Source organism: Manis pentadactyla, chromosome 3, assembly GCF_030020395.1.
Source record: "Manis pentadactyla isolate mManPen7 chromosome 3, mManPen7.hap1, whole genome shotgun sequence".
NCBI classification, from domain to species: Eukaryota; Metazoa; Chordata; class Mammalia; order Pholidota; family Manidae; genus Manis; species Manis pentadactyla.
Genome location: NC_080021.1, coordinates 95732947 through 95756727, shown reverse-complemented (window position 1 = coordinate 95756727; position 23781 = coordinate 95732947). Strand labels below are relative to the sequence as shown.

At 40.5% G+C, this 23781-nt stretch overlaps 1 protein-coding gene across 2 annotated transcripts in view; it reads left to right on the top strand.

Annotated features, from left to right (window-relative positions):
* ITIH5 (inter-alpha-trypsin inhibitor heavy chain 5) overlaps nt 1-23781 on the top strand; it is a 70143-nt gene that overhangs the window by 8712 nt on the left and 37650 nt on the right. For both annotated transcript variants that reach the window (XR_008996348.1, XM_036908167.2), the window contains exons 2-7: nt 1181-1225; nt 6033-6196; nt 7083-7184; nt 9024-9274; nt 21889-22058; nt 22793-22909. Coding sequence is in view for 1 of the 2 variants with exons in the window: in XM_036908167.2 (XP_036764062.2) it covers nt 1181-1225; nt 6033-6196; nt 7083-7184; nt 9024-9274; nt 21889-22058; nt 22793-22909 (849 nt within the window). In the remaining variant the exon portion in view is untranslated. The remainder of the gene's footprint in view (nt 1-1180; nt 1226-6032; nt 6197-7082; nt 7185-9023; nt 9275-21888; nt 22059-22792; nt 22910-23781) is intronic.

Genomic DNA, 23781 nt, shown 5'->3' with positions numbered 1-23781 from the left:
TGAGGGAAATAAAAGCCAAGTCTACAAAGACTTGCACATGAATGTTCATGCAAGTTTTGCATTATTCATAATAGCCAAAAAGTGGAAATAACCTGAATGCCATCAACTGGTGAATGGATAAAGAAAATGTGGTCTAACCCAGACAATGGGATATTACTCAGCCATAAAAAGAGAATGAAATACTGCTAATGCTACAACGAAGAGCTGGGAAAGATTCTGCCAAGTGAAAACAGCCAGTCACAGTAGGCTACTTCCTTTATGATTCCTTTTGTATGAAATGTCCAGAATGGGCAAATCCACAGAGAACAAGTAGATTAGTGGTTGCATAGGGAACGAGCAAGGGCTTCTTTATGGCATAATAAAAATGTTTTAAATTGATTTTGGTGGTGTTGCACAATTCTGTGAATATACCATAAAATAGTGAATTGTGCACTTTAAGTGAATGAATGTTATTGTTTGTAAATTATACATCATAAAGCTGTTAAAAAAAGATATACATAAAGTCTCTGCATATTTTTTTCAGGCTTTTGATGTATATTGTCAAATTGCCCTCCAGAAAGGATGATTTATTCTGTTATTCAAAGAGGGATTTGCCATGAGTAATGTGCAATTACCAGCCAAGAATTTTAAATTAATCCAGAGTAGCTAGTTAATTATTAGTGTGATTTTGTTAAATGAAGATTTTATCACCTTCCATGCCTCCCTTCTGCACGTGGGAAAGTATAGAAAATATCCAGAGAAAAACACAATAGGAAAATTCAAGGTAAGTTCTGTTTTGCTTCCAGAGTTTCCTGGAGTTTTGAGTTGGGTAATTGAGCCCATCAGAAGAAAGCTGAACATGTTCACTCACTGTGATAGACACGAAAGCAAAGAGCTTGTTTTTAAGCCAAAAATAGAATAAAACAGCATACAGATAGTCTCGTGAACTCTTTGTTCTTGGTATCTCCAGATTTAAGAGCACTCGGATGATGACGTGGTGTGACAACACCGGTTAAGCAGTCAACTAGGTTTGGGAGTGATGAATTCTAGTTCTGTCCTGGAAGCTCTCTAATTAAAGGGCAACTCTGTTTTTCAGGATAGACGGTCCTTTTTGTGAATTTGAATAGATTTTAGACCCCCCTCAAAGAATTCATTTAAGGATGATCTCACGATCATATTTATGCCTCTTTTCCTTATATAGGTTGAACTCCGGGTCCCAAGGCAAGTAAGGCTGTTGCAAAGACTGGTATGTATGTTCACAGTACACCTTAAGTGTCCATCCCCTCACTCTTCTTTGCATTTTGGACCAGGCATTAGCTTTGCTTGCAGCTCCTCCAAAGCTTAGAAAGTTGCTGGTAGAAGAATTCTGACATGAAACAGCATAGCTTTTATCAGGCTTCCCTTAAGTGATTTTTCTTTGTGGGAAAAAAATCCTGTGTATTTCAGCAGGACTCTAAGGACAAAGTATGGAATTTCAAAGGCTTTCTTAAAAAAAATTTAAAACACCTAAATTAACCTTTACTTGTTAATGACAGTCTTAACACAAGAAATACTTTGCTGTGAAGTCAACACACCGAAGCAAGTGAAGAATCGACATTTGTAGATTAAAGTTTTCCATGTACCCACCTTCCTATTGTGTTTGTTATTCCCTAATTGTCAATATGTCAGAGATCTTTGTCTTATAGATACTCTGTCTTCTGAATCCTCCCCTAAATTTGTCATTTATCTTTTAACTTTGTTTATGGTATATTTGCTGTATAAAAGTTTAAAGGTTCTGAGTACTAAATAAGTTTATTTTTTCTTTATAGCCTTTGAGTTTTTCCTTCTTGGTTACAAAGCTTTTCTTGACCCTTTGGCGTATACTGTTAATGTAATCACTTAGGTTTTTCTTAGAAATTTCTTAGAATTTTAAGTCTTCCTTTACATGTGTTATGCTTTCATAACATGAACGTTATTTCCCCGTCTGACTGGTACTGGGTGATCTTTCCAGCAGTAGACTGGAGGCATCACTATCTTTTGCAAACGTCTTCAGTGACTACACATCACCTGTAGGGTAAACTGCAAGGATATTTAAGACCCTGCGCAATCTGGCTCCTGCCTGCCTCTGTAGCCTCAGTTTACCCTAGGAGTCTCCTTATATTTTCCACACTAATTTGAGGTCTCTGAATGTTCTGTACTCTAATTAATGAATAGAATGTGGTGGCAACAGCTGGCATACTCCATTACTGCCAGCTCATGGATCACAGGGATTTGCTTCATTTTCTTTTGAATTAATTAGATACACTTTTTATGAGGCACTCTAGCATCACATACACAAAAAATGTTTGTATTTTCAAAAGCAGGGGTATCTTTGTGTCTGAGTCTTCATAAGGCTTAATGGATACTCTCCTGGTTTCTGCAATATAATTCACCATCGTCATTTAACCTCGTGATGGCAGGGACCATGTCTTGACATCCTTCATAGGAGGTATTTTAAAATTTGAAGCCAGGATTTGTTTTAAGTAGGATTTTGTTCTTAGACAGAGAAATGGTTGTCATGAAGGAAGAAGTTAATCAAAGATCTCTAGGAACAAGAGACAGGGCCACATGGTAAAGCATGAGGGGAGAAAGGGCAGAGGGGAGAGCATGGCCCAGAGCCTTTTTTAGGGTTTTTGCAGGAAGCAATTGGCTGGTCAGGTTAGGTGTGCTGAGTAAGCATGGGACTGAGTGGTTTGAATAACTGGCAGGCTCTGGGTTATAGTGGTACTCCCTAGTTGTCTAAAATCTGGCCCTGGGGTGATTTACAGCAGGGGAAATATGGGCTTGGCATGGGAGCATTTGCTAAGGAAGGTGGTTAAAAGTGTGGGCTCTGGATTGGTTGGGTGTGTGTCAAAAGCGTGCTCCCACGGGAGTTGTTTGCTGTCTCTAGGAATTAGCTAGCTCTGGGACAGGCAGTCTCTCCAGAATCAGAACCACAAACTCCAGAGTGTGCAAAACAGAGGGAATAAGAAAATACAGTCAATGCAGCAGGTAGCATGGTGCCAGGCATCATTAGCTCAGGGAGGGTTAGTTCCTACTCCAAGCCCTAACCATTATGGGTTATCTGTTTTTAGGAGGTGTATTGAGTGGGATTATTTCCTACATTAAGGTGATAATTGCACTTTATGTTTCTTCTTCTCTAAATATAATGAAATATTGCTATGTAAAATGAATTACTATAAATAGGCAACCAGAGCTGATGCCACCCTCTCTCTCCAGAGGAGTAAAAGTATTTCCCTAAGGGGCAGTACAGTCCATGGGGAGGTGCCTTGACTGGAGGTCTTCTGCTTCATGTAATAACAATATGGATTATGTTGCTTTTTCACAAAAATGGGAGGCACCGAGATTTTGCGAAGAGCTCTGGATCTAGAGCGGAGCCAGGCACCTGCCAAGTGCCAGCCTTCTTTATAAAATGAGGAGTAGCTGAGTTAGATGATTTCTCAGGGCCTCTACCACCTCCAAAATGATTTCTGCTAGTGGTCACTAAAGACAGCCACACATCAGAATAAAACAACAAAAGGTTAATATTCTGGAAAGAGGCCTGGCTTCTGGCAAATGCTGACGCAAACATTCCTCAGTTACATTTCCAGATGGCATCTTGGGTAATTCAGGACATCCTCTGGGTGGCTTGATTCTAAGTGCCTCGCATGAGTCACCCAGAAACTTTTGGTCCCTCTAGCAGCTAATTAAGACACTCCCTGCCTCAAACTGCTTTTCCATCTGCTTAGCCTTTTGTAGGAAAAATAATGAAGAGGTAATGTGTCACAGGAAGACTTGATTTCGCTCTGTCTTCCAGTTGACTTCCCCCAATGAAATAACGAATTGAAACTTAAATATGGAAAGTGTGTTGGATTTTTTACTGGCCCTTGGGAAAAACTGAGGCAACTGTTTCATGTCCTTCTTTTGTGACACATTTTCATAAACCCCTGTAAACCCCTGCCACGCAGAGTTCTGCACTTGGCTTTTGGGGTTGTCCTTTCCTGACAATTTTAGATGCCTGTCTAATATTCTTCTCAGAATGTACCCTCCTTTCTATACCCTCCTTTCTAATTAAACTGCTCTCTTCTAATTAAACTGCTCTCTTTGTTCCAAGAATGTGCTGTGTTCATTCCTACTTCCACATCTTCTGTTTTCAAAATGTTCTTTTTGTTCTCTTCCACCACATACAAAGTCTCCATCTCTTTTAAAACCTTTTCTTATTTTTACAGACCTTACTGATGTCTTTCTTCTGAACTCTGAAAGGAACTTATAGCCAATAAGTATACATATCTTGCTGTGATGCAATTTTTTGCACTTTCTTCCCAGTGTGACCTACATGCCTTGAGAAAAGGAACCAGTAGTGCTTAATAAATACTCATTTATTACCATTTCCTATTTTGGGGGATGTATGTTTTTCTTTAATTGTTCAAGATCCAGAAAATTCAATTCCATAAATGTTTTTGAGTTTTATTCTACACTGAGATCTGTGGGTAAAAAAATAAATGAAATGAATAAGTTATGGTCCCTGTTTTGTACGTTTGCAGTCTAGTAGGGGCAGGGGGATGGCATTGGTAGCATGCGGGAGTGGGGGATAGATTTGCACATCACTGATTTCAATAGGTGGTAGACCAAGGGGGCTGTAATGAAAGGCCACGGGTTGTGCCAAGTACGTGGCAGCAGGGGCTTCTACGGCAAAAGAGGGACTGCACAGAAGCAATAAAACTAAAATAGTTTCTTGCAGCATTTCTCAGTCTGTCCCTTGGACCCATAAACTATGCTTCTTACTCTTGATACAGTATTGTGAAAAGTCTGCTATATCCTTATTCTTGATTTAAGGCAACAGAAGACACCGTAGTAGTTAAACTTGGTAATTTGTCAGGTGTCTTCTAATTTTCACATTTTCACTTTCAAGTTCAATGAAATTATAATTAATAATTATCTTATAAGTAAGAACAAATCAACACGATATCCAAAATCGTCTCAAGTGTAAGCAGTGGGAGCAAGGGAGCCCCAAGTCCAGTCCCCTCACTGTACCAATGTAGCCAGGAATTTACTGCCCCCAGGTCACAGGTAGGAGGTCGTGGACCCCAAGTGACAATCTGGAATGCCTGATTTCCAAGCCTGCCTCTTTCATGAAGGGGTCCTGGAGGCAGCCTGGCTGTTCAAGCCTTTCTGCAGAGATCATTGTTAGACACCCTAGAAAGCAGAGAATTCCAAACCACACTAAATATAAGTCAGTCTTTTTTGCTGATTGGAAAGTTACCTATGAACCTCAGTTATCACACATCAAATTGTAAATGTTCAAGACAAAGGACACTGAGCTGAATCCATTCTGCACTATTGCCATATCTTGACAGTCTCTAAGTATTCTTATCAACCTATCAGTTACCTCTTTTATGTAAAAGCAGAGCACTCTTAGGGAAAAGTGTATTAAGCATATATCTTAGATAAAGTGTACAGCTCTAGCTACATAGTATTCCAAATAAAATTTAGCCTTTTTAGTAGAGAATCCTTGTCCAGCCTATTTTGGAAATTATTTAAATTCTTCCCTGGGTACATTTGAAACTATTTTTGATGTCATGTTGATTTGTTCTTATTTATGCAATATTTATCAATTATAATTTCACTGAACTTGAAAATTAAAATGTGAAAATTAGAATACATCTGACAAATTACCAAGTTTATCTACTACGGTGTCTTCTGTTGCCTTAAATTAAGATTATGGATTATATACTTCCCATTGTTTGCTTCTGAAATTCCAATAATTCATTAAATTGTCTAAGTGATGTATGTTCTCTATTAAATTGGAAATCTTAACTGTGTTCATTTGGTAAAGTTAAAAGATGTGCTTCAATGTCATAAACTGGTTCAACAGTTGTTTTACAAGTGGTAGGAGAAAAAGGTGGGAAAACCAGTACCAAAGAAAGAAGAAAGGAAACACGTGCTAAACTGAAGATTTTTTCGCTTATAGAAAGAAGGACCCACACCTGCCCCCACATGGCTGAGTCATGCGTTCACGCATCAGTGAAAAACACTGGGTGTTTTAATTCCAACAGAAAACCAAACCCCTGATGACAGAATTCTCGGTGAAGTCCACCATCATTTCTCGCTATGCTTTCACTACGGTTTCCTGCCGGATGCTGAACAGGGCTTCTGCGGACCAGGAGATTGGGTTTCAGATGCAGATTCCAGGTGCAGCTTTCATCACCAACTTCACCATGTAAGTGACACGCTGGCCCCAGACCCCTGCAGTGAAGGGCTCTGGTGTCAGGGTGAGCCTGAGATGATGTGAGGGCCTCAGCCTGGGGAGGACTTTATTCCCGAGGATGATACAGGGATCGAGGGTGATCCTCTTTCTCTCCCTTCCTCCTTCCCTCTCTCCCTGCCATCTTGGCTTCCTCCCTTCTGTCCTCTGTCCTGTGATTCCGCTCCCCTTCTGTCCCTTTCTTTCTCTCCTACTCTCCAACGGATGAGTGCCCACTCTGGGTACCAGGTTCTCTTCAAAGTGATTGGTGTACTTCTATGGAAAACACAACTTCGTTCTGCTCCAGAATTTCCAGTGGGGAGAATCAATAAGTAAACAAATTAATGAAGAAGATAATTTCTCACAGCCAAGAGTGCTGTGCTGATGGCCATTTAACTTTACTTACGCTCCACCCTCCCCCTTCAGAGGGGCCTGTTTATGGGAAGTCAAAGAGGTGGCTCAGAAGAGGCAATGTTTATGATGATGACACAGCATGAAACCCTTGATGTGCTGATGAAATATATATTTTTTCTTCTGATCTAAGACGTAAAGATATGCAAAATAGAGTAGATGTTCAGGTTTAATTTTAGGTCTGGGCAAGATTCGAGTTGGTGAATCTTCATGGAAGTTTGTTTGAGCCGGTCTGATTTCCTCCTAAATTACAGAGGCACCATGGGTTGGTGGAAATTGCCCTAGAATGAAATGAATAATTCAAGGGTAGTGCCCTGGACTGGAATGCATTCTTTCTGCCTATCCAGAAGGCAAACGGAAGTATTTTTGGGGGTTGTGATTGTTAGGAGATCCATGTTTGACTCTATCATGGAACTGCAGGCTGGTTGCCCAGCTGTCTCTTGTGTTTCAGGCTTATCGGAGACAAGGTGTACCAGGGAGAAATTACAGAGAGAGAAAAGAAAAATGGTGATAAAGTAAAAGAGAAAAGGAATCAGACTGCAGAAGATAATGGGTAAGTGCCATTTAATGAGGAATTAATTAAGGAGTCTACTTCTACCAAGTGTCAGATTTCCTACTCCTTGCCTACCCATCCTGTTCTCTTCTCTTTCTTCAAGTATGTATCTCCTTTTTATTTTTATCCTAATAATAAATAGATAACTATACATGGTTAACAACAGAGTTAGGTAAGGGTTGATAATGAAAAGGAATATTTTCCCACCCCCACTCCCTATTTCTCACTTTCTAGAAACATCCATTTCTAATTTTTCTGTGATTTTTCTTGGTTACCCACCAACTCTAAATATGATGTTCATCTTGCTTTTTAAAGATTAATAAAAATCAGGCATTATCTGTTGATTCTTTGCTGTAAAGAAAGAGGATTTAGCATATTTACAATACTTCCACTTTCCCTCTGTATTCCAGTTTTTTACATTATTATTTCTCTTCTTCCATTGATTTAAACCATGTTAACACCACCTCAGAATGGCCCTCCTAACATAAATGGCAATATCCCCTCACCTTTGCTTCTCACTGCCTTTTCCTTTCCATTTCTAGTTCCCATCTTTACTTACCTAATCATTTACTTTTGCATTGTCTGAGTTTTCAGCATTTAAATTCTGGTGTCACGATATTTATATTCTTTGTGCATAACCGGAATCTAACCCTGAAAACCAATAAATACCGTTTACTTTCTAATGACTACATAAATGAAATCAACTGTAGAGCCGCCTAGAGTGCTGAGTCTGTTTCCCTCTCTACCAGCCCATTTGAAGAGAAGCGATCTGTTCTCTCTGAAGAAAAATAATCTTAGTTTCTAGCTAAGGAGATGTGAATGTGTGAGCCTATTTTTGTTTATTAATAAAAGGACATAGTTTTCAGAAAGCTTGTTCTCTAATATTGTAGACTGTCAGACACTTTGCTTTTGGAAATTTTAGTGAAAATGGAACATCTCACTCTTGCCTGGAAGATGTGAGTCATGGGTTCACTTTGATAACAAAAAGTAACCAAGGTCTACAGCTTCAGATAAAGGGTACTTAGACCCAAAAGTCCCCAGTTATCTTGAGTTTGTGGTTCCTAAGGGCAAGAAACCTTGAGTGTGCTTCTCAGTTCAGGCTGATATTAACTGCTTTACACACAGCCCTGCTTTCTTTGACAGCACCATTTACCTTTACCTACACTCTACCCTCCCCAGTCCTGTAACAGCCCTGCGTCCTCCTTTGGTGAGATTCTCTGCAATGCCTGTGGCACATAGTCTCCCTTGCCATATCAAGTTATTAAAACCTCACCTGTTGGACTGTGGGTGGGTCCCAAGTGGTCTTTATCGAAAGGGGTTTATCAGCATTATCTTTCCTTACAGTTCATAAATTGTTCAGAATCATGCCACAGTTTAGTTGGATCACAACGTATACATTTCTGTTTTTCCTGGAACTTTTAATTGTCTTTATTTTTTCTTATGAGATAAAACTTAATTCTGTCACTATTACCATCTAGCAAGACACATAACTCTTTTGAAATGGTGACTAAATAAACAGCTGTGACCAAGTTTCCACAGGTGATGACATCCTTGTCTTTACCAACAGCACTTGGAGGCCATCGCTGATTGGGAGCCATCCTGATGTCAGAGTCCCCCTTCCCCTCTGGCCCCTTGGGTCTGCCTCAGGGAGAGGTAGGAACGTTCAGTGGTCTGACCTCTCTCATGGTATCCTCTGAGCCTTCTCACCTTCCTCTAGTGCAGACCATTGCTGCTCCCACTACTAAGGTTTTCTTGCTAAGGTCTTCCCCTGAGAGACTTTGGCTGCTGCCCGGGGAGCCTGGCTTTCTCCAACCCGTGTTCCCTCTTCTCTCCTCCCAGGGAGCAGGGGACTGAGACATTCAGAGCCTCTGCACTGATTCCCAGCAAGGACAAGGCTGTCTTCCTCCTCAGTTACGAAGAGCTCCTGCAGAGGCGGCTTGGGAAGTACGAGCACGCCGTTAGCGTGCGCCCCCAGCAGCTGGTGGGGAGGCTGACTGTGGAGGTGGATGTCCTGGAGAGGTCGGGCATCAGGGCGCTGGAGGTGCTGCAGTTCCGGAGCAGTCGGCGGAAGGGTGGCGGGAAGGGGGCAGGTGAGTGGTGCCGGCTGGCCCGTGTGCGCAGATCTGGGCAGCTCCAAGCAGGAAGGCGCTTCTGAGACCCTGTAAAACAGACAGCCCCGCTCCAGCAAAGGCTCTGAGTGTTTGTGGGACCAGAAAGATGGTAACAAAACAAAGACAGTGGCCTGGACAATCGTTTTCAAAGCCAGGCTCTACCTGGAGATTTTTAAATGTTTGAATCACTTGACACGGTTATCTCACTTCTGGGACTGTAATCCAGGTGTAGCAACTAAAATATTGGCAAAGTTGTTGGCATGAGCTTGTTTGGTAATATTTGTAGAAGAAACATTCCATGATCCTAAATATTCAACCACTGGGATGTGATTAGTAAAATATGGTTATAAAAATAATTCAGTATGTGACAGGGGAAAAAGACACAGTTGTACATACGCTATAATGTTAAATAGGAAGCTGAGCAAAGATTAGAAAGTTTTATAAAATAATCATTTTATATTAAGGATAAGGGATTATGGAGTTTTCTAAAAATCTGTTTTTAAAACATCAAGTGTTTAACATGAACACCTAAACAATGTGTTATATTCTTTCTGAAATTCAATAATGAAAAATGTGTAGTGTAAAATTGATATAAGACATAGACATTTTTGGTTCATTAGTGGGACCACTCAATTTAAGTTTTTCTCAAAATTCTAATTTTTGAAATAGCATTCTGTTTGTTGAAATGATAATGAAAAATTCAATAAATTTAATTGAATCACTCTATCAATTTCAACTAATAGTTTATATTAAATATTTGCTTGTGTTGGGCCTTATCCTAAATATACCAGCCAGGTTTAATGTCACTTTGGGTAGCAAGACAGATGTGTCAGAAAATTGCACAGGGATTGGAACGATAAGATTTCAGGTAATTTTGATGTCAAGGTCAGGGAGATGCTAAGTGACATGTGAATATGCAGAATCTGGATTCAACCCCAGTGGCTGGAAGGAGAGCCCAGAGCAGCCCAAGAAATCTTCCTGGGCAAGAATATTTAGAAATGGAACTGGAAGAGAGTGGAGACATGACAGTGGGAGTAAGAGACCGTTGTTACCTAACAGAAGGCCCGGGAGCGGGTAAACAGAGGAGTGAACAAAACGGAAGACACACCTTCCACATGAAGCAAGCAGTTCAGTTAGCGACCCCACATGGTGGTTTCCTGTCAAAGCTGAGACGACTCAGTCCTGTTATGTATTGACTCCTGACACTGAGCTTGGCCCTCTCCATCTAGAACTAATCCAAAAATCAGGTAGGGGGCATGGGTAATGGATTTTAGTTTGGTTATTAACTAGAACCTTGAAAAAAATGACCCAGACCCTTAAGACTCAGCTTGCATGTGTGAAAGAGGCGTAACTATCTCATAGGGTCTCTGGGAAGCATTAGTGTGTATGCCTTGCCCAGAGCAAGAGCTTCATAATTAGGTATTGTTATCATCACTGTATATTCACCTCTCTTCTATGCAAATCTTATCTCCCGTCTTAGATCCTAGGGGACTGGAAGGTGGTTCCATGTCTGATTAACCTTTGCCTCCATACTGTATTTAACACAGTGCCTTTCAAACAGCACATAGTGTCTGCAAATTAGAAGAGGAAAAGAAAACACCCAAACTAGTAACAAAGGATGTTTTAAAATTTCATTTCTTGCTAACCATAACTTATAGGGAAATTCCCTGTGTACAACTGTGGGAAGGAAGTAGGTTTGCAGGAGGAAGAAGATTCTTGGAGTTGGTAGGGCCTCAGGGAGGGCTGAGCAGTGGCTCTCGTGTCTGGGATGAAAGCCCTGCTCAGTAACATGCGGAGGCAGCTGATAGGGGATTCTGTGGGCAGTCCCGCTGCCTAAGGAAATGTAAGTGTGGTTTGCCTGATTCACAGAACCACTGTGACCCTTCAGGGATGAGGACGAGCTGTGCTGTGCCTCACGTTTGGAGAGGGGATGAATTAAAATGATGAGCTGAAAAGTTGCTTGCTGTTTCTATTCAGAGCCTATGAGAACCTCAGAGGAATTTTTCCAGACCACTGATCTCTTGGGATCTGTTTATTTTTAAGAAAATTGTTTTCCCAGCTTTTTGCACCAAAGGAGATATTTTGCCTTCCAGAGTCTGGAGATTTCACAAGCAAGCATTCCCCTGGCCAGGTGCCCTGGACCGGTTCCGTCTTTGCTCTCCACCCCATCTTTCCAAGCTCAGCTGTTGTTGTTCTGCATGAAGGCAGCCTCCGCAGCGAGAGGACACAATGTGTGGTTGTGTCTGGATACTCTTGCATGTTTCCAAAAGGAAGCCAGGGTAGAGATCAAACGAAAGTGGAGCTTGCACCAGAACACGAGATGTAATTGTGTGATGTGGTCCCAAGCCAGTACATTCCTTAATAGACCAGGCTGTGGTAAGAAATCAGACTTCTGGAATTTCTCTAAGCAGATCTCTGACCACTGGACCCATTTTCATCTTTAGGGAGGCAATTCAAGATAAGGATTACGATGTGCTAGATACTAGAGGGACCCAGCGCTTTGCATATGTTGTTATCTCATTCAGTCTTTATAACAACCCTCTTAGGTCGTATTTTTTTATCCCGATTTTATTTGTGAAGAAGCTAAGGTTTATAGAGTTTAAGTAATTGAATAAGACCTCACATTTATTTCTGATAGAAACAGAATTTAAACATAGAACTATCAGATTCCAAGTTCATATCCTTACCCCTATATTTTACTGCCTCCTTGTTAAAGAGAAGACTGTGAAATAAATATCCAAAGCAGATAGACAATTGGCCAAGAAGCACATGAAAAGTTATTCAAGACCATGGGTCATTTGGAAATGCAAATCTAAACCACAATGATATACCACTTCACACCCTCTGGAATGGTTATAATAATAATAAAAAAATAAACAAATGGAAAATAATAAGCTTTGGCAGAGATGTGGAGAAATTGGGACCCTTGTACATTGTTGGGGAGAGTGAAATGGTGTAGCCACTGTGGATGACAGTTTGATGGTTCCTCAAAAAGTTAAATACAGAGTTACCATATGACCAAGCAATTTCTCCAAGAGAATATGCAAAAGAATTGAAAACAGGTATTCATATGCTTGCACCTGCATATTCATAGCAGAACTGTTCACAATAGCCAGAAGGTGCAAACAACCCAGATGTCCATGAGTAGACAAATGGGCAGATAAAATGTGGTCTGTCCACATGATGCAATATTATTCAGCCATACAAAGGCATTAAGTATTGACACAGGCTACCATGTGGATGAGCATTGAAATCATGCTCAGTGAAAGAAGCCAGACTTGAAAGGTCACATACTGTATGATTCCACTCATATGAAATGTCCAGAATAGATAAACCTATAGAGACAGAAAGCAGATTGGTGATTGCCAGGGCCTGGGGAGGCAGGGATGGGCAGTGACTGCCTCATGGTTACATGGTTTCCTTTGGTGATGAGGGGCATGTTTTGGAACCAGAGAGAGGTGATGGTTGCACAACATTGTGAATGTGCTAAATGCCATGTCCTTGTGCACTTTAAAATGGTTCATTTAATGTTATGTGAATTTTACCTCAAAAAAATAAAATGGAAAAAATGACATTCTAGGTTTGTTAGAATCTTGCTTTCTCCAAGTGCCCTGGAAGCAATATTTGCTGTGCTCTCCAGAAGTTAGCCATGTAGCATTCACATGCCCAGGAAGGCAAGTAGTAGAATTTGGTGGAACTCAACTGCAGCTTGCTTTAAATCGTATTACTCCTATGTAAGCTTCCTACAAAATTTTGACCTTCAGATAATCCTGAGAACTTGAGAAGCCTTAATTAGAAAGAAGAGAACCACGGGAAGCCCATTTTCATTACTTTTATCCTGAAAGATGAGGTTGCTGGCACTTTGGGAATAGAATAAAGACCAGACACACGTCCAACAAGATCAAGTCATCTCAACTGGAGACTTGTACGAAGTCTTGTATATCAGTAGGAGGTGGATGAATGTTTAAAAATCTTATCTCCTTCTTTTGTGTGGCCTGTGAACCTCATGACTGCCTTTTCCTGGGAAGCCTCCCTTAGGATTGAATTCTAAGCACCTAGCTTGGTGCATGCTATAGAATGGTGCTCAATACATATTTGTTAAATGAATTTAGGAATAAATAACTGTTGGCAATGAAAATGCTATTAGGTCTTCAACACTTTCTTGGTTTAAGTTGGTTAATTTTGCCAGATATTGGGTGTAGCTCTTTTTTCGCTGTGAAGGATTAGGGTGCAGAATTTGGTTCCAGAAGACTGGTTACAAAAATCTAGGTCTCTTCCTTTCCCACGGTTGCCTGATAAGATACAGGTTGCTCAGTTAAATTTGAATTTTGCATAAACAATATGTCCTGTGCAATATCTGGGACATACTTACCCAAAAAAAAATATCATTCATTGTCTATCTGCAATTCAAATTTAACTGGGCATCCTGTCTTTTTATTTGCTAAATCTGGCAGCTCGGCTCTATTAAAGGGTTGCATTGTGACTGTTGGGTCACCCCCAGTACCAGCTCCCTGCTGCTCCATGTCTCCCTGAACTTCTCCACTTTGCAGCTGGAAGGGCATGGCCCTGTTTGGCCTCGGGACATTTGCCAGGAAACAGTCTGGTTGTTACATGAGGGTTTCCAGCATTGTTCAGGGCAGAAATTATTCAGGTATGAATCATTTGGCTCCATAGCTGGTTTTGTTTTGTTTTGTTTTTCATGCGGACATGAGGACCCATGTTATCTAGTTTGTTCTGACGTTGGCAGTGGCTGGGTCAGAGCCAGCTGTGAGCGGGATGACTCACAGAGACCCAGGAGGTGGCCTTTTCTCTTTAACTTGACATTAGTGAGCAACCTACTCTTCTCTGGGAGGCCTCACTCTGTTTCTTCCTTTTTCCTGCTGTCTTGGTTTGGTGTGTTAGCTCGGAAGTTGTCTGGGCGAATGGCACTGTCCACCATGGCTGTGGCTGAAACCAGAGGTGTGTCCAGCAAGTATGACATGGGTTACTGAGAGTACTGTCATACTGTCACACCCACCAAAACACTTTCTTGACGATCCTCTTGCAGAGCACCTCTGTCCATCTGCCCAATTCCGTGCTGATGTGCTAAGTCGTGTTAGATATTCAGCAAGCCTGTCTTGAGTTCTTGCACTGCACTAGATGCCTGGAACCTAAAGATGTCTAATATTTTGTCAGTGCCCTTGAGGAACTTAGAATCAGCAACTTTTTTAAATTAAAAAAAAGATTTTAATTGTGATAAAAAGCACATAACAGTAAATCTACCATCTTCAGAATATAATTTAGCTGGGTCGAGTTTATTCAGAGTGTTGGGCATCCAATCTCCAAACTTTTCCATCTTCCCAAAACGAAACTCTGTACCCATTCAACAAAAGTCCCCACCCCCTCCCCAACCACCTCCTCAGTCCCTGCTAACAACCATTCTACTTTCTGTTTCTATGAGTGTGACTACTTTAGATACTTCATATAAGGGAAATCATACAGTATTTGTCTTTTTGTGACTGGCTTATTTCATTTAGTATAATGTCCTCAAGGTTCATCTATATTGTGGCATGTGACAAGATTTCCTTCCTTTTTATGGCTGAATAATATTCCATTGCCTGTGTGTACCACATTTAGCTCATCCATTCATCTGTTGAAGAACACTTGGGTTGCTTTCACCTCTTGGCTGTTCTGAATAGTGCTGCTATGAACACGGTGTGCAGGGTCTTCAAGATCCTGCTTTCAATTCTACTGGGTATATGTACCCAAAAGTGCCATTGCTGGATCATATGATAGTTCTATTTTTAATTATTTGAGGGGCTGTCATGCTGTTTTCCACAGAGCTATTACCATTTTACATTCCCACCAACAGTGCACAAGTGTTCCAATCAATTTCTCCACATTGCTGCCAACACTTTTTTTTATAGTAGCCATCCTAATGGGTGTGTGGAGTTGGCAGTTTTGAATAACAAAAGAAAATCTTCTGTAAGGTTAAGTCTGTAAAATGCCATGCAGCTATAATTAGCAATCACAATTTAGGTAGATCACAGGAAAGGCAGTGAAGCATGGAGAAGACAAGTAATGACTCTATAGCATCTTATTACACTGATGGACAGTGACTGCAGTTGGGGGGTGGGTGAGGACTTGATAAAATGGATGAATGTTGAAGTCACAATGTTGTTCATGTGAAACCTTCATAAGATTGTATATCAGTGATACTTTAATAAAAAAAAAAAAGCCATGCAGGTTTTCTCAACGTGTGGGCTGTGTTCCACTTCCATGCAAGAAGGCAATGTAGAGGAATTTCACAGAAATCTCTCAGTCTTATCCTTTGCTGCTCTAGCACTGCTTTTGATGGGCCTCCATTGGGTTCAGTTTCAAATGCTTAGAGCAGCTAGTATTCCAGATCCCTGATGGATGCAAAATGCTATTGGGAAAGGATAATGCATATCTTTAGGGGTTAACTGCTTTTAGAAGGTAAGAGGTAGTTTACACTTGTTTTCAACCACAGTTTCTCTGGGGAAGTCAGTCAAATAGGGAAAACTGAGACTGAGGAATATATTATTTTAGGAAGAATGCATTGAGTAAGTTACGAAGAAAGCAATTTGCTAAGAAATCTGACAAAAGCCATTTGACAATAAAGTGACAGAATTGAATTTGAACTCCTTCACCTGTAAATTTGCATAATTCTGCTATATGTTGCTGTCATAGCTCTACGATGCTATTTTCCAAAAGGATTTAAAATAGCAAATATCAATAGAGGAGAGAAAAACCCCATCCAGTAAGAAAGCTCTATATCAGGGGAATTATGAAGGACTTTAACCAAATTCTTTCCCATCTTCATTGCTTCAACTTTACCCCTTCTTTTCCCTGAGACATAGCCAATATTTCTTCTTCTGTTGAGGTATAATTGACATACAATATATAGTTCCAGGTGTATGACAATGATTTGATATTTGCATGTATTGTGGAATGATCACCACAATAAGTCAAGTTAGCACCCATCACCACACAGTTAGAATTTTTTTCTTGTGATGGGAAGTTTTAAGCTCTACTCTTAGCAACTTTTACATATGCAATAAGTATTTCTGATTACAGTCGCCACGCAGCACATTATATCTCCATCACTTTTTCTTTTAACACGGCAAATTTGCTTGAATTTTGTCTTTATTGTTACCATCAAAGTGTAGTTGCTCAATTTTTCACAGTATTTTTGACTGCCATATATTTAAGAAATCTCCCCACTGGAGCCCAGTCAAACAGGTTACATAAACAAACATTAACAATTTAGCCTCTTTCAAAGGGAAATGAGCAAGCAGTGTTTGTTTGGAAATCCTTCTGTATAATCACCAGGTGTTGGCTGCTTTTGTCCTCCCCCAAGGCCCACAGGAAACAGAGGCCAGGAAATCCCTCTATCCCTTGACCCAAAGGGGTGTGGCTTCCAGTTCGCGTCCTTGACTGTGGTTCTTTGCTCCTACACCTCTTCATCTTTAGAAATTTTACATGGCAGTGGGACTTCTTTTTACCCCATGTGGTTGTCTAAGAGGAGAATGTGTATTTGTGTATAACACCCACATTCCAGGACAACACTAAAGGACACTTGTTCTCTTTACCCTTGATGTAAAATATATGAAATGCCTTGTCATTACAAGATGGAATCAATGGGAGGAATATTAATAGCACTTGTATGCATGGTTCTTAGCCTTATGTAGACTCCTTGGAGAATCTGGCGAGAGCTATAGAGACTCTTCCCAGAAAAAAAATAACACACATATACTTTCATGCAAAATTCTGTATATAATTTCAGGGTGCTCATGGGAGACTGCTAACTCCATTATACTTTGTAAAGATCATTTTTCGTATTAACATTCTTGAATTCTCTGTTATGAATGCTCATTACACTGTGCCTTTTTTCCCTCCAAGTAGTGATTTTTTGTTTTTAGTGAGCTTTCAGTAGTGCAGAGAAAGCCACTGAGGCAAAATGTAAACTATGTTATCAGAGTGTGTTTTCCTTATGAGTTAACTTTCATCCTAGACAGAAGTTCAAGAAGCTACTTCTGAAGGGGAAGAGGCTGGAGATTGATAGGTATTGAGCACCTACTGTGTGCCCAACACCTTACTGACTCAATCTCACTCGATTCTGACAGTGATTGTATTACATGGATTTATTCCAGGGCCTCCGAGATATGCAGTCCGTCATTTTGAGTCTGTCCAACTCTGGAGCCCACTTTCTTCGGTACTATATGGTTTCTAAAATAACACATTTCTTTTTGTGCAAAAATCCCAGGCTTTAGACAGGAAGAGGGTATCGGGGACGCTGATACCCGAGAGGCAGGGAGGAGTGGGTAGAGAGGAATGTGCCAGAGCCAGCGGTATGCCACTGAGGGCTATCCTGCAGGAGCCCACTAATGCATGGATTCCAACAGCAAGATGTCAGTAGAGGACTCGGCTTCCTCAATTCAGAGCAGTCAGCATGGTTCACCCCGACCTTACCCAAGTGGGCACAGACGGAGGAAACCAGGAGCACAAAAAGACACGTGTGACCTCATCAGGAAAGTAGGTCAGGTTCTTGCTTTTGGTCTGCTCCCCGCCTCTTCCCTGTGCTCTGCATTCTTTTTAGGACACATTCCATGACTGCTGGGGCCTGGCAGATAAAGCTCACTGTGCTAAGGAATGATTCCGTGGCAGTCTGCAGTTGGAGCCCCAGGCCCCATCAAGGAGAAGCTGAATCGTTTTATTCTGCTTTGCAATTTTGGTCAGTAACTATGGGGCAGCCTATATAACCTCATTGATAAAAAGGTCTTTTCATTCTCCAATAAAAAGAGGATTTTATTTTCCAGAAATATTACTCTGAAATTTTCCCCAGCAACCATTTTTTTTTGACAGGTAGTGGAAAATTCACTGAATTACACTGGCTGTCTGGTACTTAACTGGGTGGAAGTCAGTCTCAGGAGCTAGGCTTCTTGGGAGTAACCAAATTTGAAATCAACCCACTCTTTGGACATATAAAATAAACCCATTTAGAGGAATCACATGAATTTTCATCATGAACTAGCAAACATCAGAGGTCAACAGGAAACCAAAATAATAATACATTGTCCTTTCTCATGGCTTATATCCAAGAGCTTAGTCAAATGAACTATGAGGAGAGGAATTACACTTTTTAATCCTCAGTGTTTTTATTCAGTCATGAATGGTATTAATTCAGGGTAATTGTAAAGAACATTTCAATGAGAGATTTGAAGCAAGAAAAAGTAGGTACGTGCTTATAGTACAAATAGAGTCAAATCAATTAATGGAGAATTTTGAAGTTAGAGGTCATCTGGTGCCACCTAAGTACACATGTCAAAGGCACATGACCATCGTCTCTGTGCAGGAACCGGAATCACCTGGAAGGCTTGCTAAAATGCACATTTCTGGGTTCCACCTCCGCAGTTTCTGATTTGGAGTTTTGGGGAATTTGTGTTTACGGCAAGTTCCCAGGTGGCCCTGATGCTGCTGGGCCAAGGCCACACCAGGAGAGCTGCTCTGCACCATTGCTGCAGGCAATGACTCATTCAGTTGCTCAAACACTTCTAACAAGACGGCCTGTGAAGGCCGCTTCCACCAAGCTTACTGATGCAGAGTGCAAGTGCCTCCTGGTACCTCCCTCCCCAGGCCTCCTCCGCCAGCTGGAATTGCTCGGAACACAGCCAATCCCCATCTAAGTGCCTGCACAGGCAGACTTATCCCGAGGAAAAGAACAGGCAGAGGTCCGTTTGGCAAATAATACCATTACATTTCACACCAGTTGTCAGAGGGTCACTGGCAGCCTAAGGCCACGTCAGAGCTCCTGCATGCCTCTCCTGACTCCGTCTCACCACGTGGGCACTTTGTCATCCCACTTCATGATGAAAAGAAGGGTGAGTTCAGCGCAGTAAGATACTTTGAGAGAAGCTATTTCCAGAACTTTTATTACATTATAGTGCTACAATCGTCCTATCTTATTATTGGTTATGGTTGTTACTCTCTTCCTGTGCCTGATGTATAAACTACACTTTATCATAGGTGTGTGTGTGTGCAGGGAAATCATAGTGTCTGTAGGTTTCAGTGCTATCTACAGTTTCAGGCACCCCACGGAGGACTTGGGACATTTCCCCCGTGGATAAGGAGGGCCTACTGTGCATTACAGCCCTTAATCTTTCCAATAGTTTGTTAGACTATGAATCCTTTTCACAGGTGAGATAACCAAAGCTCAGTTAAGTTGCCCCAAATTTCACAGATGAGAGGTAGAGCCAGTATTGAATGTAGGTCCTTCTGACTCGTTATGATCCTGGGTACCTGGCTAGTGTGCACCTCTCACTCTGTGTGCTTTGCTTACTATACCAATGAGAGATCGACTCTGGAGAACAAGCGGTTTCCTTTTGTTTCAAGGGCCTCTGTCCTTCCTCCTAAGGCATCAACCATGCTGGTGAACTGGAGGCTGGCACTTGTCAACATGTCCTCGAGATTTTTCCCAACTCCTTCATCAGATAAGCACATTGGAAGCATATTATTTTTCATGCAACTGTCTTCTACAAGAATAAACTTTCCTATTTGCTCACGCCTGGCTGTTCCTGAAATGCTTGCCCTTGACAAGTGCAAATAATAGAAGATACCAGTTCTGCCCTTTTGTTCCTGCTAAGGTTATACCTAAAATGTCTGAAAAATAATTGTTCTGTTAAGGGAAGTGTTTAAACTTCCTTTGACTTTAATGTCTAATAAACCTTTATTTTAGCAGAAGGAAGTTTATTTTTAAATACAAATTACCATGGGTAAATTATGTCTCATTTCCTTTTCTATTTGGCTAATTATGGATAGAAAATTGCTGGTCAGTTTACTCCTCAGAATCAACTTGAATAGATTTTAAAAGATAATCAGCTGCCTTCTAGCAGTTTTAAGCTTGGCTTGGATTCAGTATCTGGATGAAAAGTCTCCACATATACTGATGTCTATAAATTCTCCATTTTTATTTTCATATTCTTCATGGTGCATGCAGAAATAAAAAAATTTGGATTTCTGTTGCTGATTCTATAGACATGGTGTTGTTTGGATTTTAAGATGGGCACTGCAAAATAATCCTCCATGTGCTCTAACAGGAAATGCAGATCATGAGTAAAAAAAGTGGTATGTGCTTTGCTTAATCTGTCACGTCACTAACTTTTCTTAAATCACACGAAATCCATATATGTTTACTTTTCTGTAATTCTAATCTATAGCCTAAGATTCATGCTGGGGAAAGCTTTGGGAATTGTTGCTGTTTTTCTTAAAAAGAGCCATAAACTTGCTGGACAAACAGTATGTTGGGGTAACCGAAAGATCAGTGGGAGTAGGGTGTTCTTTATGGAATAATTCCATTTGGAATGATGAGTAGAATTAGAAACCATCCTTTTGCAATGCTAATGAAAGGTGGATCTGGACAGACATCCTTAGTGATTGATTAAACTATTTAGTGAAAGATTGATAAGGAACTCTCTAACGGGTGATCATATTGACGATACTGGAACCTGCCATCAATCCTATTCCAGCTGAAAGTAGACAACTAGTTATTATGCACCTTCTGTGATAGAGGAGTAAGTACTCAGCAGCAAATGGAGTGTTCTTGTCAATAGCGTTGAACCTGCATCTAAGCAGACCTCTAGCTCTACCTGCCAGAACACAGGAAACTCGGGATTGAGCTGTGGTTCTCAACCCTGACCATCCGTCAGGCCCCCATGGGGAACTGAAAGAGTCCTGACACCCAGGCTGTGTCCCAGACCAATTAAATGAGCTCTGGGCCTGGGCATCAGTATTTTTCCTAGTCCCCCCAGGTGTAGCAGTGTGAGCCAAAGTTGGAAACCAAGGGGAAATGGAGCATGTTGAAAGACAGGACAGATAAACAGTCATAAAATGCAGGATGTGAGAAATTCCATGGGATGAATGCCTGATGTTTCACAACATATATGTAGCATTAGAAAAAAGGTGGGGGAGGAGACACTTATAGATAAAAGAGATTTAAGAAACATAAACCAAATGGGATGTGTGGCCTTTGTTTTGATCTTGATTCAAACAAATCAACCATTCCAACCATTCTAAGGAATCAGGAAAATTTAGAGCCATACTGAGTATTTGAGGCTATTGAGGTATTGAGTGTTGATTTTGTTACTTGTGACAATGGTGTTGTTATGCTAAAAAAAGTTCTTACAGTTAAGAGATACATACAGAAGTATTTACGGATGAAATATAATGCCTAGGTAAAACACTAGCAAAAAGTGGTGAGGGGGAGATATAAAAGCAGATACAGAGGATGGGCAAAAAGTCCGTAGTCATTAAAGTTGGATGATGGGTATGTGGGGGCTTATTTTACTTCTCTCTGCTTTTATGTGTTTTAAAAATTCTCAAAAGAAAAGACTTAAAGGAGGCATAGAGGTGAAATGTATGATAATGTGTGTCTTGCATTGTGATATATTATCAGTACAAAGTCTGGAAAATTCACCTGAAATACAAACCTGCAATAAAATAAGGTCAGATCCTCTGCATCTATGCAAAATGGCCCTTATTTCTTTTTAGAAAAATATTTGCATTTTCAATGACAAATTATGTTTATATCTTTGCAGATGATTCTGGGCCTCCTCCTTCTACTGTTATCAGCCAGAATGAAACTTTTGCCAAAGTCATTTTTAAGCCTAGTGTGGTACAGCAAGCCAAGATTGCCCAGAATGGCATTTTGGGAGATTTCATCATTCGATATGACGTCAGCAGGGAACAGAGCATTGGGGACATCCAGGTAATGGGTTAGTGGTTGCTATTTCATGTTAGTTGCTTGACATTTTTAGTTGTACTCAGAACTAAGGATTCTAATACTTACCTAAGGGAGAGAGAACTTTTCTGATTCTTAGGAAATTTGTTTTAACCCAAAATATGTTTCTTAGGAAGCTGGTGGTATTGCCTTGCTGGAGGCTGAGGGTATCTATTCCCTGGCTCAATAATCTGGAAAGCAAATGAAATTTATGATGTAATTTTCCCTGTGATGTTTTAGATAAAGTTAGAGTCTCAGTTCATCTTCAATTTTAATTGAGAGGGACTTGTCTGTGGCTCATTTCCCTTTAGGTTTTATTGCTCCAGAGACAGGGTGGGAATACTAAAATGTATTAATGTGCATCCAGAATGTAGGCAACTTTGATGTCTTGACTTGTAAGATGCTTGGTAAAAACCAGGTAATGAAAGAAGCAGGATTCTCAAGTGACAAGGGTCAGAGACAAAATGAATGTTTTAGATTGAAGTAGTCAACCTCATCAATACATTTTTAAGGGATAATGCTGTCCTTATACAGGTGGAATCAACAATTAGTTCTCATGGAAGGACCAGGACCATAGATACTTTTGCTCTGGGTATGGAATCTGGCTGTAGACTCTGTTTCATGCTGTCTTTGACTTTTAGAAGTTTCATAGGTTATCCATTTAGTTAGTTTTCCTACTTATTCTGAGTACTATCATTTTTACTTTCTTTTCCCTCCACCAGGTTCTAAATGGCTATTTTGTGCACTACTTTGCCCCCAAAGACCTTCCTCCATTACCCAAGAATGTGGTATTTGTGCTTGACAGCAGTGCGTCCATGGTAGGAACCAAACTGCGGCAGGTGGGTGAGGGCCAACTGCCCATATTTCCCTGTCACTTTTGCTTGACCCACTAATGTTCTCTGTGAATAAAATCCAGTGGGTGCCAGCTGTCAGCTTTACCATCCAGCTATTCCTATCTACAGAGATAATTTCTGAACTGATTCCATTAAACCATTGACATAAATTATCATTTCAGCATGGTGGTTTTAAGAGAACAGAGGTGCATGCTATAGAAACACCTTGACATAAAGGGGAGTGGCAGAGTAGATAATGGGAGTGAGACAGGAATTCACTGAGAGCCAGTCAGCTGCACCACTGGTGATGAGTAATTCTGTTCCTTAATGATGGCTTTGAGAACAATGGAGTAGATCAATTGGCAGTCCCCTTGACCTTGCCTTAGAACAAAGGACTTGTGTCTCAGTAATTCTGGACTGATACTCTTTTCTTTTTATTATATTAAAGTATCCTTGATATGCAATCTTATGAAAGTTTCACATGAATAACATTGTGGTTTCAACATTCACCCATATTGTTAAACTGGACTGATAGTCTTAACAGTATTTAGGATGAACCTTAAAATTCTAGGGATAGGAGGGATAGTTCCAGAAGGCGGCATGTAGTCCATGCTCAAAAACTAAATTATCCTGAAAATACAACTATTTACCTTTTTTTCAAACCACTGGAAAAATGCTATTTCTTATCTTACTCTGATATCATAAATATCAGAAATTTGCATTTATAATATCGTTCCAACTTACATAACATAAAAAAAGAATGAACTACTAGCTGCTAGGCCAACTAATATCTCTACATTCATCAAAAACAGATATTTTGGCCTTTCTTTCCTAATTCACTGTCCATTCATATTGGTTAATAAGAAATGTGTCGTTGA